General features: G+C 36.4%; 1 protein-coding gene across 9 annotated transcripts in view; it reads right to left on the bottom strand.

The window, feature by feature from the left end:
• Positions 1-814: 814 nt before the first annotated feature.
• LOC127878273 (centrosomal protein of 83 kDa-like) overlaps positions 815-13828 on the bottom strand; it is a 45881-nt gene continuing 32867 nt past the window's right edge. For 5 of the 9 annotated variants that reach the window (XM_052424803.1, XM_052424795.1, XM_052424850.1 and 2 more), the window contains 4 exons: positions 11302-11402; positions 10929-11115; positions 10068-10085; positions 815-2565 (listed from right to left, as the gene is read on the bottom strand). In XM_052424803.1, coding sequence (XP_052280763.1) covers positions 2371-2565; positions 10068-10085; positions 10929-11115; positions 11302-11402 — 501 coding nt within the window. In that variant the 3' untranslated portion in view covers positions 815-2370. Of the gene's footprint in view, positions 2566-6681; positions 6702-9305; positions 9722-10067; positions 10098-10928; positions 11116-11301; positions 11403-13828 lie in introns of those variants that run through there. The other 4 variants (XM_052424817.1, XM_052424830.1, XM_052424809.1 and 1 more) reach the window with 4 other exon arrangements.

The following is a 13828-nucleotide window of genomic DNA, read 5'->3' as shown; positions in this document are numbered from 1 at the left end:
CATGTGAAAGGTTTAATCGATGGTTGAGCGATTATTGGTTTTAAAAGTAGTTGGTAAAGGTTTAATCTTTGGTTGAGCGATAATTGGCAGTAATGTAAAAGGTTTAATCGCTGGTTGAGTGATTATTGGTTTTAAAAGTCTGAGTAAATGTTTAATCATTGGTTGAGCGATAATTGGTAGTCATGTGAAAGGTTTAATCGCTGGTTGAGCGATAATTGGTAGTCACATGAAAGGTTTCATCGCTGGTTGAGCAATAATTGGTAGTCATGTGAAAGATGTAATCGTTGGTTGAGTGATTATTGGTATTTAAAGTCATGAGCAAAGGTTTTATTGTCGGTTGATCAATTCTCAATTATATTCAGTAATGCATTAATGTTTATTCTCGATGGTTTAGCATGCATCAAGTATCATTTTAGAAGCGTTATTTATTACTATCTCCACCATTACACATATTAATATGTAGAATTTCTGTACCTGCGCAGGTGTCTGAGATCGCGTTGAAATTGCCGAACTACCCGTTATAGATTGCTATTGTGAAATAACAACTTTTTTCATTTTACCAATTACCACTGTTATAAGGGATGAAAACATCTTAATTATTCATCAAAATCACCCAGAATATCGTGTTATCCATAAGCATAGACGCCACTTTGATGTTAGCTTGTCAAGGTTTTCCAACCGCTTGGTCACATAATTAGGTGAGAGAAGCAATCGTCTTCCAGATGAAACATTAAATAAGTGAGCAGTCAAGCTAAATATTATGTTCCAAACATGAATATTAACAATGAAACACGCTTCAAGAGACAGTCAAAAATAACATATAACATTTATTGATAGATAAACAGAACATATTACACTGACCAAGAACAAATAAAACAAAACATACATTAATATCAATCATCTATCAATGGCTTACGAAAATACAGAATATGTAGTAAGTAACTTTACTGCTTAACAATTGTTCCTTTAATGTAGTATTTTTTGCATGCAATTTGTAAAAATGTGAATTTTCGACTATTTGAAATACATTTCACTCACACGCAATTGATTTTCACTTTATTAACATGCATGCCATTTTTGTAAAGATCATTATGTTATGGAACACATGAGAGGTTCCTGTCTTTACTTGAGGCAGTAAACAAGACGAATTCAAATCAGAAAAGAACAAATGATCAAGTTCACAATACAATATGTGTACGAACCCTGTTCATGGGACATTAATTTCACAACACAAAGATATCACAGTCTACTAGTATAGTATAAATATCTCCAAGTCCAGACTACATGCTATTTACAATCACCAGAAGCACATAATCAAAGGTTTATCTGCTTTATCCACAGGAACAGGCTACAAGGTTGATGATATGGCATAAGGCAATAACAAATTTAAAATTTCTTCAAAACAAAATGTATAATAAAGCAAACATGTTGAAAGATGTCATACTGGTTTATATTATGTTTCGTGGTATTTTAGAAAAAACATAAAAAAGACTTATGTTCCCAAAACTCACTAGTGCATAAAGAAATCAATTGATTAAACGTTCTATATCTTTACAACCTTTCAACAAAATATCTTGATACTGGATAAATAACACATTGACCTACAAAGGACCTAAATAGTTTAATTATAAAATACATAAGATAATTTATGAAGAATTTCCGTCTGACCCTAATGCATTTACAGGAGCCACTAGCATGCATTCAAAATAATGGATGCCAGAACTATATAATAGCAGCTTAAGTTTGATATAAATATATATTATTGATATCAGATAAGGATAACATGTAATGTATTTATTACTGTGCCTACATTGCATTTGGCATCTTTTTAGATAAAATGTCTTTACCTTCAGTGTTTCAAACCATAAAATAATGACTATTAAATGTTCTACTAATTGCAAACAAACATAAGCATTATTTCCCTTGCAGTAACATAGCACATACCAAAAATGGTACTTGTATATATATATATATATATATATATATATATATATATATATATATATATATATATATATATATATATATATATATATATATATATATATATATATATATATATAAAACTCAATGAAAGGCACATAAGTATGTAGATATGCACCATTATAGATCAGCCCTTTACCAATCAGAAGCAAAAAGAAAATGGCTATATGCAACAGCATAAAACCAGAACAGCCTGAATGTAGCTCACAGTCTGTTCAGGTTTTATGGTGTTTGCTGCCCATATATTGTATGGTTGGGGATGAACCCAGTTACCCTTTTTAAACTTTAATCTATTTTTTTTAAAGGTCTGAGATTTAATTTGAATATTTAAGGGACTACAAACTCCTGAAAGTGTGTATCTGAGTGGTGAAGGTTTAGCTCATGCCGCTAGGAAGGCAACGGTGAGGTAGGTTTCTCGATGTCTATTTTCTCTTGGCTGGCCCCTAGATAATCATCCCTGTACGTACTTCGTAGCGTGCTGTGCGCTATCTCCTGAAATTCCTCTAGTTGTTGTTGCTGGTTGTCATCAAGGAGGTTTAGCCGTTGCCGTAGCAACTTCAGGTCTTCTTGATGTTTACGTTCCTGCAAAGAGATGACAAACAATGATCAATTAATCCGATAATGCTTGGCTATAAAGAAGGAAATAACTTTAAAGGAATGATGCATCAATAAATGTCTGTTATATATTATACGGATGATAGAGAATATTGTTGGTGAAGGGATGGAAAATGTTAAGGTATAAAATTAGTCAGGGGAAAAGCCCAAACCTGTTTTATATTATGTTTATTTCATAAATCAACCATTTGTAAGTGACATGTCAAAAGTAAGCTGCACAAGACAGGCTTACATGGCTTTGAGCACTGTGTATTACTCAAGGAAAAGTGAAAGACCAGGACACACAATTACAAACTTTCGTATCTCAATAATTCTCTCAACTATAAATAATGAACAACTAGAGCTTTGTCACAAACATGACGAATACCCCCACCTGCCACATTGACACAGGATATTTTGCAAGTTCTCTTCACATAAAACAGCAGACACCATTCTCAATGTTTAAAATGTACCCCATGACATAGTTTTTGACCTGGCATGTTCCATGTTCGAACTTGACCTGCACATCATCTAGATACAACTTCTGACCAAGTGTGGTGAAGATTTGATGAAAACTACTTGAATTAGAGAGCGGACACCATGCTGAATGTGTAAAACGTACTAAGTGACCCTGTGACCTAGTTTTTGATCTGGCATGGCCCATTGGAACTTAGCCTTAAGATCATCTAGATAAAACTTCTGACCAAGTTTGGTGAAGATCGGATGAAAACTACCGTACTTGAATTAGATAGCGGACACCATGCTGAATGTTAAACAAGAGGGCCAAGATGGCCTTAGTTCGCTCACCTGAGACGAGTCTGTTCATTCAATCTTTACCAAATGTCAAACTTGACCTAGATATTGTCCAGACAAACATCCTGATCAACTTTCATCATTATTTCATCTGCGAGTGATGATCAATGTACCTATGAAGTTTCATGATCCTAGGCGTAAGCATTCTTGAGTTATCATCTGGAAACCATTTTTCTAAGTTGAGTCACCGTGACCTTGACAGCCATTGTGTGAATACGTTTTTTGGCACTGTGACATTGACTTTTGACCTAGTGACCTAATAATCAATAGGGGTCATCTGCCAGTCATGATCAATATACCTATGAATTTTCATGAACCTAGGCATAAGCCTTCTTGAGTTATCATCCAGAAACCATTTTACTATTTCAGGTCACCGTGACCTTGACCTTTGACCTAGTGACCTGACAATCAATAGGGGTCATCTGCAAGTCATGATCAATGTATCTATGACGTTTCATGATCCTAGGCATAAGGGTTCATGAGTCATCATCCGGAAACCATTTTACTATTTTGGGTCATCGTGACCTTGACCTTTGACCTACTGCTAGTGACCTGAAAATCAATAGGAGTCATCTGCGAGTCATGATCAATGTACCTATTAAGTTTCATGATCCTTGGCATAAGCGCTCTTGAGTTATCATCCGGAAACCATCTGGTGGACGGACGGATCGACATGAGCAAAGCAATATACCCCCTTTTTTTCGAAAGGGGGGGGGGGCTTTTTTTCGAAAGGGGGGGGGGGGGGGGGGGGCATAATGAGAAAACTGTCCCATCCCATCCCAGCAGCCATGTTATTCAACTGACCGGAACCATTTTTGAACTAAACTCTCGTAACAAGGAAACAAATGGTCTTAGCAAATTTCATGAAAATTGGGCCAAAAATGTGACTTCTACTGTGTTCACATGTTTTCAGTATATACATATAGAGAAAAATGCCCCGCCCACTGGCGGCCATGTTTTTTCACCAATCCCGACCATTTTCAAACTCGTCCGAGATATCAATTAAACCAATGTTTTGACCAACTTTCATGATGATTGAGCAAAAATTGTGACTTCTAGAGTGTTTACAAGGTTTCTCTATAGCCAAATAGGGAAAACTGCCACTATATACATATAGAGAAAAATGCCCCCCCCCCCCCCCCACTGGCGGCCATGTTTTATCACCGATCTCTACCATTTTTGAACTCATCCGAGACATCAATTGAACCAATGTTTTGACCAACTTTCATGATGATTGGGCAAAAGTTGTGACTTCTAGAGTGTTTACAAGGTTTCTCTATAGCAAAATAAGGAAAACTGCCCGGCCCACTGGCGACCATGTTTTTCAATGGATCGGAACCACTTTTGAACTCAACCAAGATATCATTAAGACAAACATTTTGACAAAGTTACATGAAGATTGGACATGAATTGTGACTTCTACAGTGTTTACAAGGTTTTTCTTTTTTTTGACTTAGTGACCTAGTTTTTGACCCGGCACAACCCAAATTCGAACTCGGCCGAGATTTCATTGGGACAAAGCTTCTGACCAAGTTTCATGAAGATGGGACAAGATGTGGCCACTAGAGTGTTTACGAGCAAATGTTAACAGACAGACGGATGGACAAAGACCGGTCACAAAAGCTCACCTGAGCAATCAGGTGAGCTAAAAACGCACTAAGTGACATCGTGACATAGTTTTTGGCCCGGCATGGCCCATGTTCAAACTTGGCCTAGACATCATCTACCTACAACTTCTGACCAAGTTTGGTGAAGCTCTGATGATAACTACTTGAATTAGAGAGTGGACAACATGCTGAATGTTTAAAACGCACTAAGTGACCCAGTGACCTAGTAAGTTTGGTGAAGATCGGATGAAAACAACTTAAATTAGAGAGCGGTCACTTAATACGGACCGACCGACAGATCAACCAACTGACAGACAAGTTCACTCCTATATACCCCCTAAACTTCATTTGTGGGGGTATAAACCCTTGTTACATATGAACTTCAATTTCTTTTGGCTGAAAGGATTCATGCTTAGCTTAAATTAAGCTTTGAAAAAGTTTTTAGTCCCATAGGACATTCTCTTTTTAGCGAACAAGACAAATATAAATGTGCCTTTGGAAAAATAAATCACATAATATATTTTTAAAATAAAAATGACCATTTTAAATGGAATTCAAAACTTTACATTACTCTTCAAGAATAAAAAAAATAATAATAGTACAGTATTTTAATTTTCATATAAATACAGTAAATTTTATGTTTTAACAAGATATGTGTTTGTCCGAAACACTTCTGCGCCGCTTTGAAGCAATATATTTGACCTTGATGGATGACCTTGACCTTTCACCACTCAAAATGTGCAGCTCCATGAGATACACATGCATGTCAAATATTAAGTTGCTATCTTCAATATTGCAAAAGTTATGGCAAATGTTAAAGTTTTACGCAAACAAGCACACAAACCAACAGACAGGGCAAAAACAATATGTCCCCCACTATAGTGGTGGGGGACATAAAAATAAATGTTGCAATTACAAACACAAAAGGATTGGTTGTAAACTATTAGAGGCTACTAAAAATTCATTATGCAGAAACAATTTAAGTTTCATTAAATAGTTAGGTAGATAAGCAGTTCATAGCAGGCTATATAATATACACAATGACATACACTTGCAAAATAACTGGAAGAACATATTGAAATACTGATAGAACATAATAAATACTGATAGAACATGTTAAATACTGATAGAACATAGTCAATTATTCCAAGAACATAATTAAATACAGACAGAACATAGTCAACTATTGATAGAACATAGTAAATACTGAAAGAACATAGTCAAACACTGCTAGAACATAGTAAAATACAGATAGAACATAGTCAATACTGATAGAACATAGTCAAGTTCTGATTAATGTGATTAAAGCCACTGTGAGTTGTGTGGGAAGGATCATGCAGGAAAGGTGACAGTCTGGGTATATGTTATAGATAAGTAGTATACATCATGTGTGAAGGACAGAGAATGAAAACAGTTCACTATAATTTGATTCCAAGTAGATTATATCTACAAATACATAGAAGACATACATATGAAAATGGCCAGTGATTCAAAGCAGTTTGACTAAACCTGTTTCAACTGTTAATCAAACCAAGCATACTGACATGCCGATAAAGACAAATTAACATACCACTGGGACATAAATTATTTTGTGGTAATTCATATGATTTAACTTTTGAAATTACATATACTTTTTTCATTCTTGTCCAAAAATAGTTCAAACCGTTAATAAAAGAAACCTTACTCGTCATCCACTGCACATTTCTAGGTTGCAATAAAAAGAACAATTACTTTGAACATAAGCTACAAACACATTACTACCATAAATGCATATCAAGTTTAGACTATACCTGCTGGTCTTCAGAAAACAAGATGCTGTGTTCAATAAATGCATATACTGCCAATGGAAGCCATGCCAGTATTGTTTCATAGGCTAATATGAATAAGTCAAAGTCCAAAATGTAGGTAAATGACTAGGTGAAAATGAGGTCAGATGATGTGGGTTTGTTGATGGCTTCAAAAACATGATCCACGCAAGTATCAAAGCTTTGTAGGAAGCATTATTGTGCATTATTTAGGTGAACACAGATTTTGGGCCTTCTGAATATGACTAATGCCAAAAGTAGGTAAACGTCAAGTTCCACTGAAGTTAGGTGATGTTGGTTTGCTGAAAGTATCCAGCAATATCATCAGTGTCAGAGCTTTATAGGAAGCATAATTGATTGGGTACTTTTTGAGTAGTACATGGGCCCACAATGACCAATTGAGCTTTAGTAGCAGTGACCTAGATCATGTTCTGACTGGCCAAAATACAAATCCCAAGCAGGGTCTTCATGTAAGCTACCTACATATGAGTAGCCTTCTGAGAAAACTGGGCATAATGCATGTGCGTAAAGTGTCAGCCCAGATTAGCCTGTGCAGTTTGCACAGGCTAATCCGGGACAACACTTTCCGCCTTAATTGGATTTTTGCTAAGAAGAGACTTCATTTAAACGAAAAATGTCATAAAAGCGGAAAGTGTTGTCCCTGATTAGCCTGTGCAGATTGCACAGGCTAATCTGGGCCAACACTTTAGGCACGTGCATTATGCCCGGTTTTCTCAGAACACGACTCATATGTAATTTGAGTGGAATATCTTCCTCAAAACTTTAATTATAAAGCAGATAGTTTAACCAAGATTGATTATTGCAATCTACAGTTAAATGTCCAGTAACCACCTGTTTGATGCCGAGCACATGCCCACCCACCATACACCAATCTTTTAAACAGGATTTTCTACTTCATTTAAAACCTAGTTGAAATTAGACTGCAGATGACTACAATTGATGAACAAGTGCTGATTATCTACTATCAATTGCTATGAGATGATTATCATTTCAAGATAGGCAACCGACAAGTCATGACTCATGAAGACTCTAAGATAACAGCATGCTGATGGCATGACTAAGTGTTCTGATAACTGAACCAACCTACGCCAGCCTTATGACCGTGCGTAACTGTGCTATCAGTTGTAAGCATGTGACATACTGAAAGTAGGTTAGCTATATGTATGAGGACACATGTTCTGACAATATTGCATCATCATGAGTCAACAAGGTGAACAAGCCAATTACTAACAATTTAGAACAAGCTTAAACATGACGACACCCAAACAAACCTGTCAGGTGACTACACTTATTATTTTTTTATCAGTATCTGATTTTATTTATCACATACTATTACTATATACTATCCTCAGTTATTTAAGTAAAATGTAATTAAGCTTAAATTTACACAAACATCTTCAATAAAACTATTTTTTTCAAGACATTTTTCAAGACATACAAAGTTTAAATTGTAAAAAACTACCAGTATTCTTACTGTTAATACAAGGGCTGTTTGAAAAAAATGCATTCCCCCCATATGGGCTCTCCGTTGTAGTGACAGCCATTGTGTGATTATGTTTTTTGTCACTGTGACCTTGACCTTTGACCTAGTGACCTGAAAATCAATAGGGGTCATCTGCCAGTCATGATCAATGTACCTATGAAGTTTCATGATCCTAGCCATTAGGGTTCTTGAGATATCATCTGGAAACTATTTTACTATTTCGGGTCACCCTGACCTTGACCTTTGACCTAGTGACCTGAAAATCAATAAGGGTCATCTGCGAGTCATGATCAAGCGTTCTTCAGTTATTATCCGGAAACCATTTTACTATTTCGGGTCACCGTGAACTTGACCTTTGACCTCAAAATCGATAGGGGTCATCTGCGAGTCATGAAAAATGTACCTATGAAGTTTCATGATCCTATGCATAAGCCTTCTTGAGTAATCATCCAGAAACCATTTTACTATTTCGGGTCACCATGACCTTGACCTTTGACCTCAAAATCAATAGGGGCCATCTGCGAGTCATGATCAATATACCTATGAAGTTTCATGATCGTAGCCATAAGCGTTCTTGAGTTATCATCAGGAAACCATTTTACTATTTCGGGTCACCGTGACCTTGACCTTTGACCTAGTGACCTGAAAATCAATAGGGGTCATCTGCGAGCCATGATCAATGTACCTATGAAGTTTCATGATCCTAGGCATAAGCATTCTTGAGTTATCATCCGGAAACCATTTTACTATTTCGGGTCACCGTGACCTGGACCTTTGACCTAGTGACCTGAAAATCAATAGGGGTCATCTGTCAGCCATTATCAATCTACCTACAAAGTTTCATGATCCTAGGCATCAGCGTTCTTGAGTTATCATCCGGTAAGCATTTTACTATTTCGGGTCACTGTGACTTTGACCTTTGACCTAGTGACCTGAAAAATCAATTGGGGTCATCTGCGAGTCATGATCAATCTACATGTACCTATCAAGTTTCATGATCCTAAGCCTAAGGTTCTTGAATTATCATCCGGAAACCATTTTACTATTTCGGATCACTGTGACCTTGACCTCTGACCTAGTGACCTGAAAATCAATAGGGGTCATCTGCAAATAATGATCAATGTTCCTATTAAGTTTCATGATCCTAGGCCCAAGCATTCTTGAGTTATCATCCGGAATCCACCTGGTGGACGGACAGACCGACCGACATGTGCAAAGCAATATACCCCCTCTTCTTTGATGGGGGTTATAATAAGTAAGCACAACATGAAAAGACTTTTTAGTTAGACCCATGCAAATTCCAATGAGAATTGCATGCAAAAATATTTAGTATAAGATAACACAGAGAGATAACAATCAAATGTTAGAATGGCCTACACCAGATAAATAGGGTAGAGAAAGACACTTACCCAGGCCTAAAAGAAATGTGCCAGAAAACAAATCAGGATAAATATGATAAATAATAATGTGCACAGTGAATAAATGTACAGTAACAGTGGACGGATGAGAGGTCACAACAATTAAGTTATAAATTAATGTTATGACAACATCTGCAGTCTGTAGTGTTTAACAATTTGAAAGGAACTGAGTATGAGATACTATTTTTTTTCACACTCACTAACTGTCAATTTTAAGGGAACCATTCAGATATAAGGAGAAGTACCCCTTAATGATTTTTTTTTAGAAAATATAAAACTGATTTTTTTAACAAAAACAATAAACTACTAAATAACAACTTAAATTACAACAAGTTATACTTACACCTGCTCTGACTCTTATCTATAAATATTTCTTTAATGACAGAAGACCTGAGTTCAGACAGTTTTTTTTCACAAGATAATGATGATAATCTATGAAAGCTAAATATACTGAGCAGGATGACTAAGAAAGCATGCAAACACAATCAAATCAACTACATTGTCTCATGAAATATTTCTCATCTATTCAGGCGAGTTTTGATGTTATCTATTATTAGAAAGTACAACACTATAACAGACCCTATGTAAACTTTCCTTGGTAAAAAGCATGTTTATCACAACAAAAAAATCGTTGTTAAAACCATGGTCCCAAGATAACTCACATTAAATTATCTTTTATTAAATCAAGAAATACTTTGTAAAAGGATATCTTTTTTCTTAACAAATAATGTCGTTGATGCAATATTAAATTTTGATTCTTTGCAAATTCCTGCATAAATGGATATTAACAAACAATTATTTTATGCTGGACCTCAACAGTTTTCAGGCTTTTTACTGGCCTATCTAAGGGTCAGTTAAAAAGGACCCATTCCCTTAGCAAAAAAGTAAAAAATAATCCAAAGTTAAACAAAAAAACAAACTTTTTCAATAGAAGTGTCTTATGATTATTATATCTCAATTTTATTTCAAATACATCTAACAAAGTAATTCAATTTTCCCAAATCATTAGACTGTTTGAGTGTACAAAGTCTCAAATCGAAATTCGATTTTTCCCAAAATAGCCAGGAAAAGGCCTGAATATGATTCTAGCCCTAACCAAAGATTTACAAAGAGTTTGTGGAAGAGGAAAATATTAGCAAACCAAAAAAACACAACAAATTGTGACATCAAGACTAACACACTTGAGCCGCCACTACTTGCATACCTGTTCAGCAAAGCTGTAGTTGGGCAGGAAGGAGGCGTCCATGTTGATGGAGGCGAAGGACATGTCCCCGATGTTGACCTGCTGCACGCCCTGCGAGAGGATGACGCGCTTGAACTCCACATGGCGACGGTGCAGGTCCTTCAACTGCTTCTTCAGGGTGTTGTAAGTGTCCTGAGGAACACATGACCTGCAGATAGAGGTACATAAATGTTTTCTGGAGCATACATAAGACATTGAATGTGAGCAAGGCCACCATCTCTGAGGCGCAAATAGTCTTAATAGGTGAAAATAGAGATGTTCAAGTTTTGTTCAAGGAAGAATAGGCAATAAAGAATTTATAAGAATAAGAAAAGTTGAGACACATTATTCTTACTGCAGTGCTTTCTTCTCCAGCTCCACTTCCTCCCTTTTTGCCTCCAGAATCTGAGCCTTGTATTTGAGGTTCTCAATCACATGGCTGCTACGAGACTTGTACTGAAATGACACACTGAATATGTAACACATGGCTGCTACGAGACTTGTACTGAAATGACACACTGAATATGTAACACATGGCTGCTACGAGACTTGTACTGAAATGACACACTGAATATGTAACACATGGCTGCTACAAGACTTGTACTGAAATAACACACTGAATATGTAACACATGGCTGCAACAAGAATTGTACTGTAACACATGGCTGCTACAAGAATTGTACTATAATGACACACTTAATATGTAACACATGCTGATACACAACTTGAACTGAAATAAATCACTGAATATGTAACATATGGCTGCTATGTGACTTGAACTGAAATAACATACTGGATATGTAACACATGGCTGCTACGTGACTTGTTCTGAAATGAAACACTGAATATGTAACACATGACTGCAATAAGACTAGTACTGAAATGACACACTGAAAATGTAACACATGGCTGCTACGCGACTTGTACTGAAATAACACACTGAATATGTAACAAATCGCTGCTATGAGACTAGTACTGAAATGACACACTGAATATGTAACACATGGCTGCTACGGGACTTGTACTGAAATAACACACTGAATATGTAACATATTGCTGCTATGAGACTAGTACTGAAATGACACACTGAATATGTAACACATGGCTGCTTCGAGACTTGTACTGAAATAACCCACTGAATATGTTACATATCGCTGCTATGAGACTTGTACTGAAATGACACACTGAATATGTAACACATGGCTGCTACGAGACTTGAACTGAAATAACACACTGAATATGTAACATATTGCTGCTATGAGACTAGTACTGAAATGACACACTGAATATGTAACACATGGCTGCTTCGAGACTTGTACTGAAATAACCCACTGAATATGTTACATATCGCTGCTATGAGACTTGTACTGAAATGACACACTGACTATGTAACACATGGCTGCTACGAGACTTGTACTGAAATGACACACTGAATATGTAAAACATGGCTGCTACCAGACTTGTACTGAAATGACACACTGAATATGTAACACATGGCTGCTACCAGACTTGTACTGAAATAACACCCTGAATATGTTACATATCGCTGCCATGAGACTTGTACTGAAATGACACACTAAATATGTAACACATGGCTGCTACGAGACTTGTACTGAAATGACATACTGAATATGTAACACATGGCTGCTAGAATATGTAACACATGGCTGCTACGAGACTTGTACTGAAATGACACACTGAATATGTAACACATGGCTGCTACGAGACTTGTACTGAAATGACACACTGAATATGTAACACATGGCTGCTACAAGACTTGTACTGAAATAACACACTGAATATGTAACACATGGCTGCTACAAGAATTGTACTGTAACACATGGCTGCTACAAGAATTGTTCTATAATGACACACTTAATATGTAACACATGCTGATACACAACTTGAACTGAAATAAATCACTGAATATGTAACATATGGCTGCTATGTGACTTGTACTAAAATACCATACTGGATATGTAACACATGGCTGCTACGTGACTTGTACTGAAATGAAACACTGAATATGTAACACATGACTGCAATGAGACTAGTACTGAAATGACACACTGAAAATGTAACACATGGCTGCTACGTGACTTGTACTGAAATAACACACTGAATATGTAACATGTCGCTGCTATGAGACTAGTACTGAAATGACACACTGAATATGTAACACATGGCTGCTACGAGACTTGTACTGAAATAACACACTGAATATGTAACATATCGCTGCTATGAGACTAGTACTGAAATGACACACTGAATATGTAACACATGGCTGCTACGAGACTTGTACTGAAATAACACACTGAATATGTTACATATCGCTGCTATGAGACTTGTACTGAAATGATACACTAAATATGTAACACATGGCTGCTACGAGACTTGTACTGAAATGACACACTGAATATGTAACACATGGCTGCTACGAGACTTGTACTGAAATTAAACACTGAATATGTAACACATGGCTGCTACGAGACTTGTACTGAAATGACATACTGAATATGTAACACATGGCTGCTACGAGACTTGTACTGAAATGACACACTGAATATGTAACACATGGCTGCTACGAGACTTGTACTGAAATGACACATTGAATATGTTACACATGGCTGCTACGAGACTTGTACTGAAATGACACACTGAATATGTAACACATGGCTGCTACGAGACTTGTACTGAAATAACACACTGAATACGAGCGGCACTCTGATAAAACGAGCTTGATGAAAGTGTAGAAAGTCGTCCCAGATTAGCCTGTGCGCTCTTCACATGGTAATCAGGATATACCCTTCATGCTTTTATGGAATTTTTCATTAAAAGGAAGTATAGTCGAAATGAAAATCCAGTTCAGATGCCCCATTTTT

Source organism: Dreissena polymorpha, chromosome 1 (genome assembly GCF_020536995.1).
Source record: "Dreissena polymorpha isolate Duluth1 chromosome 1, UMN_Dpol_1.0, whole genome shotgun sequence".
Lineage (NCBI taxonomy): Eukaryota > Metazoa > Mollusca > Bivalvia > Myida > Dreissenidae > Dreissena > Dreissena polymorpha.
This window is presented reverse-complemented; position numbering and strand designations above follow the sequence as displayed.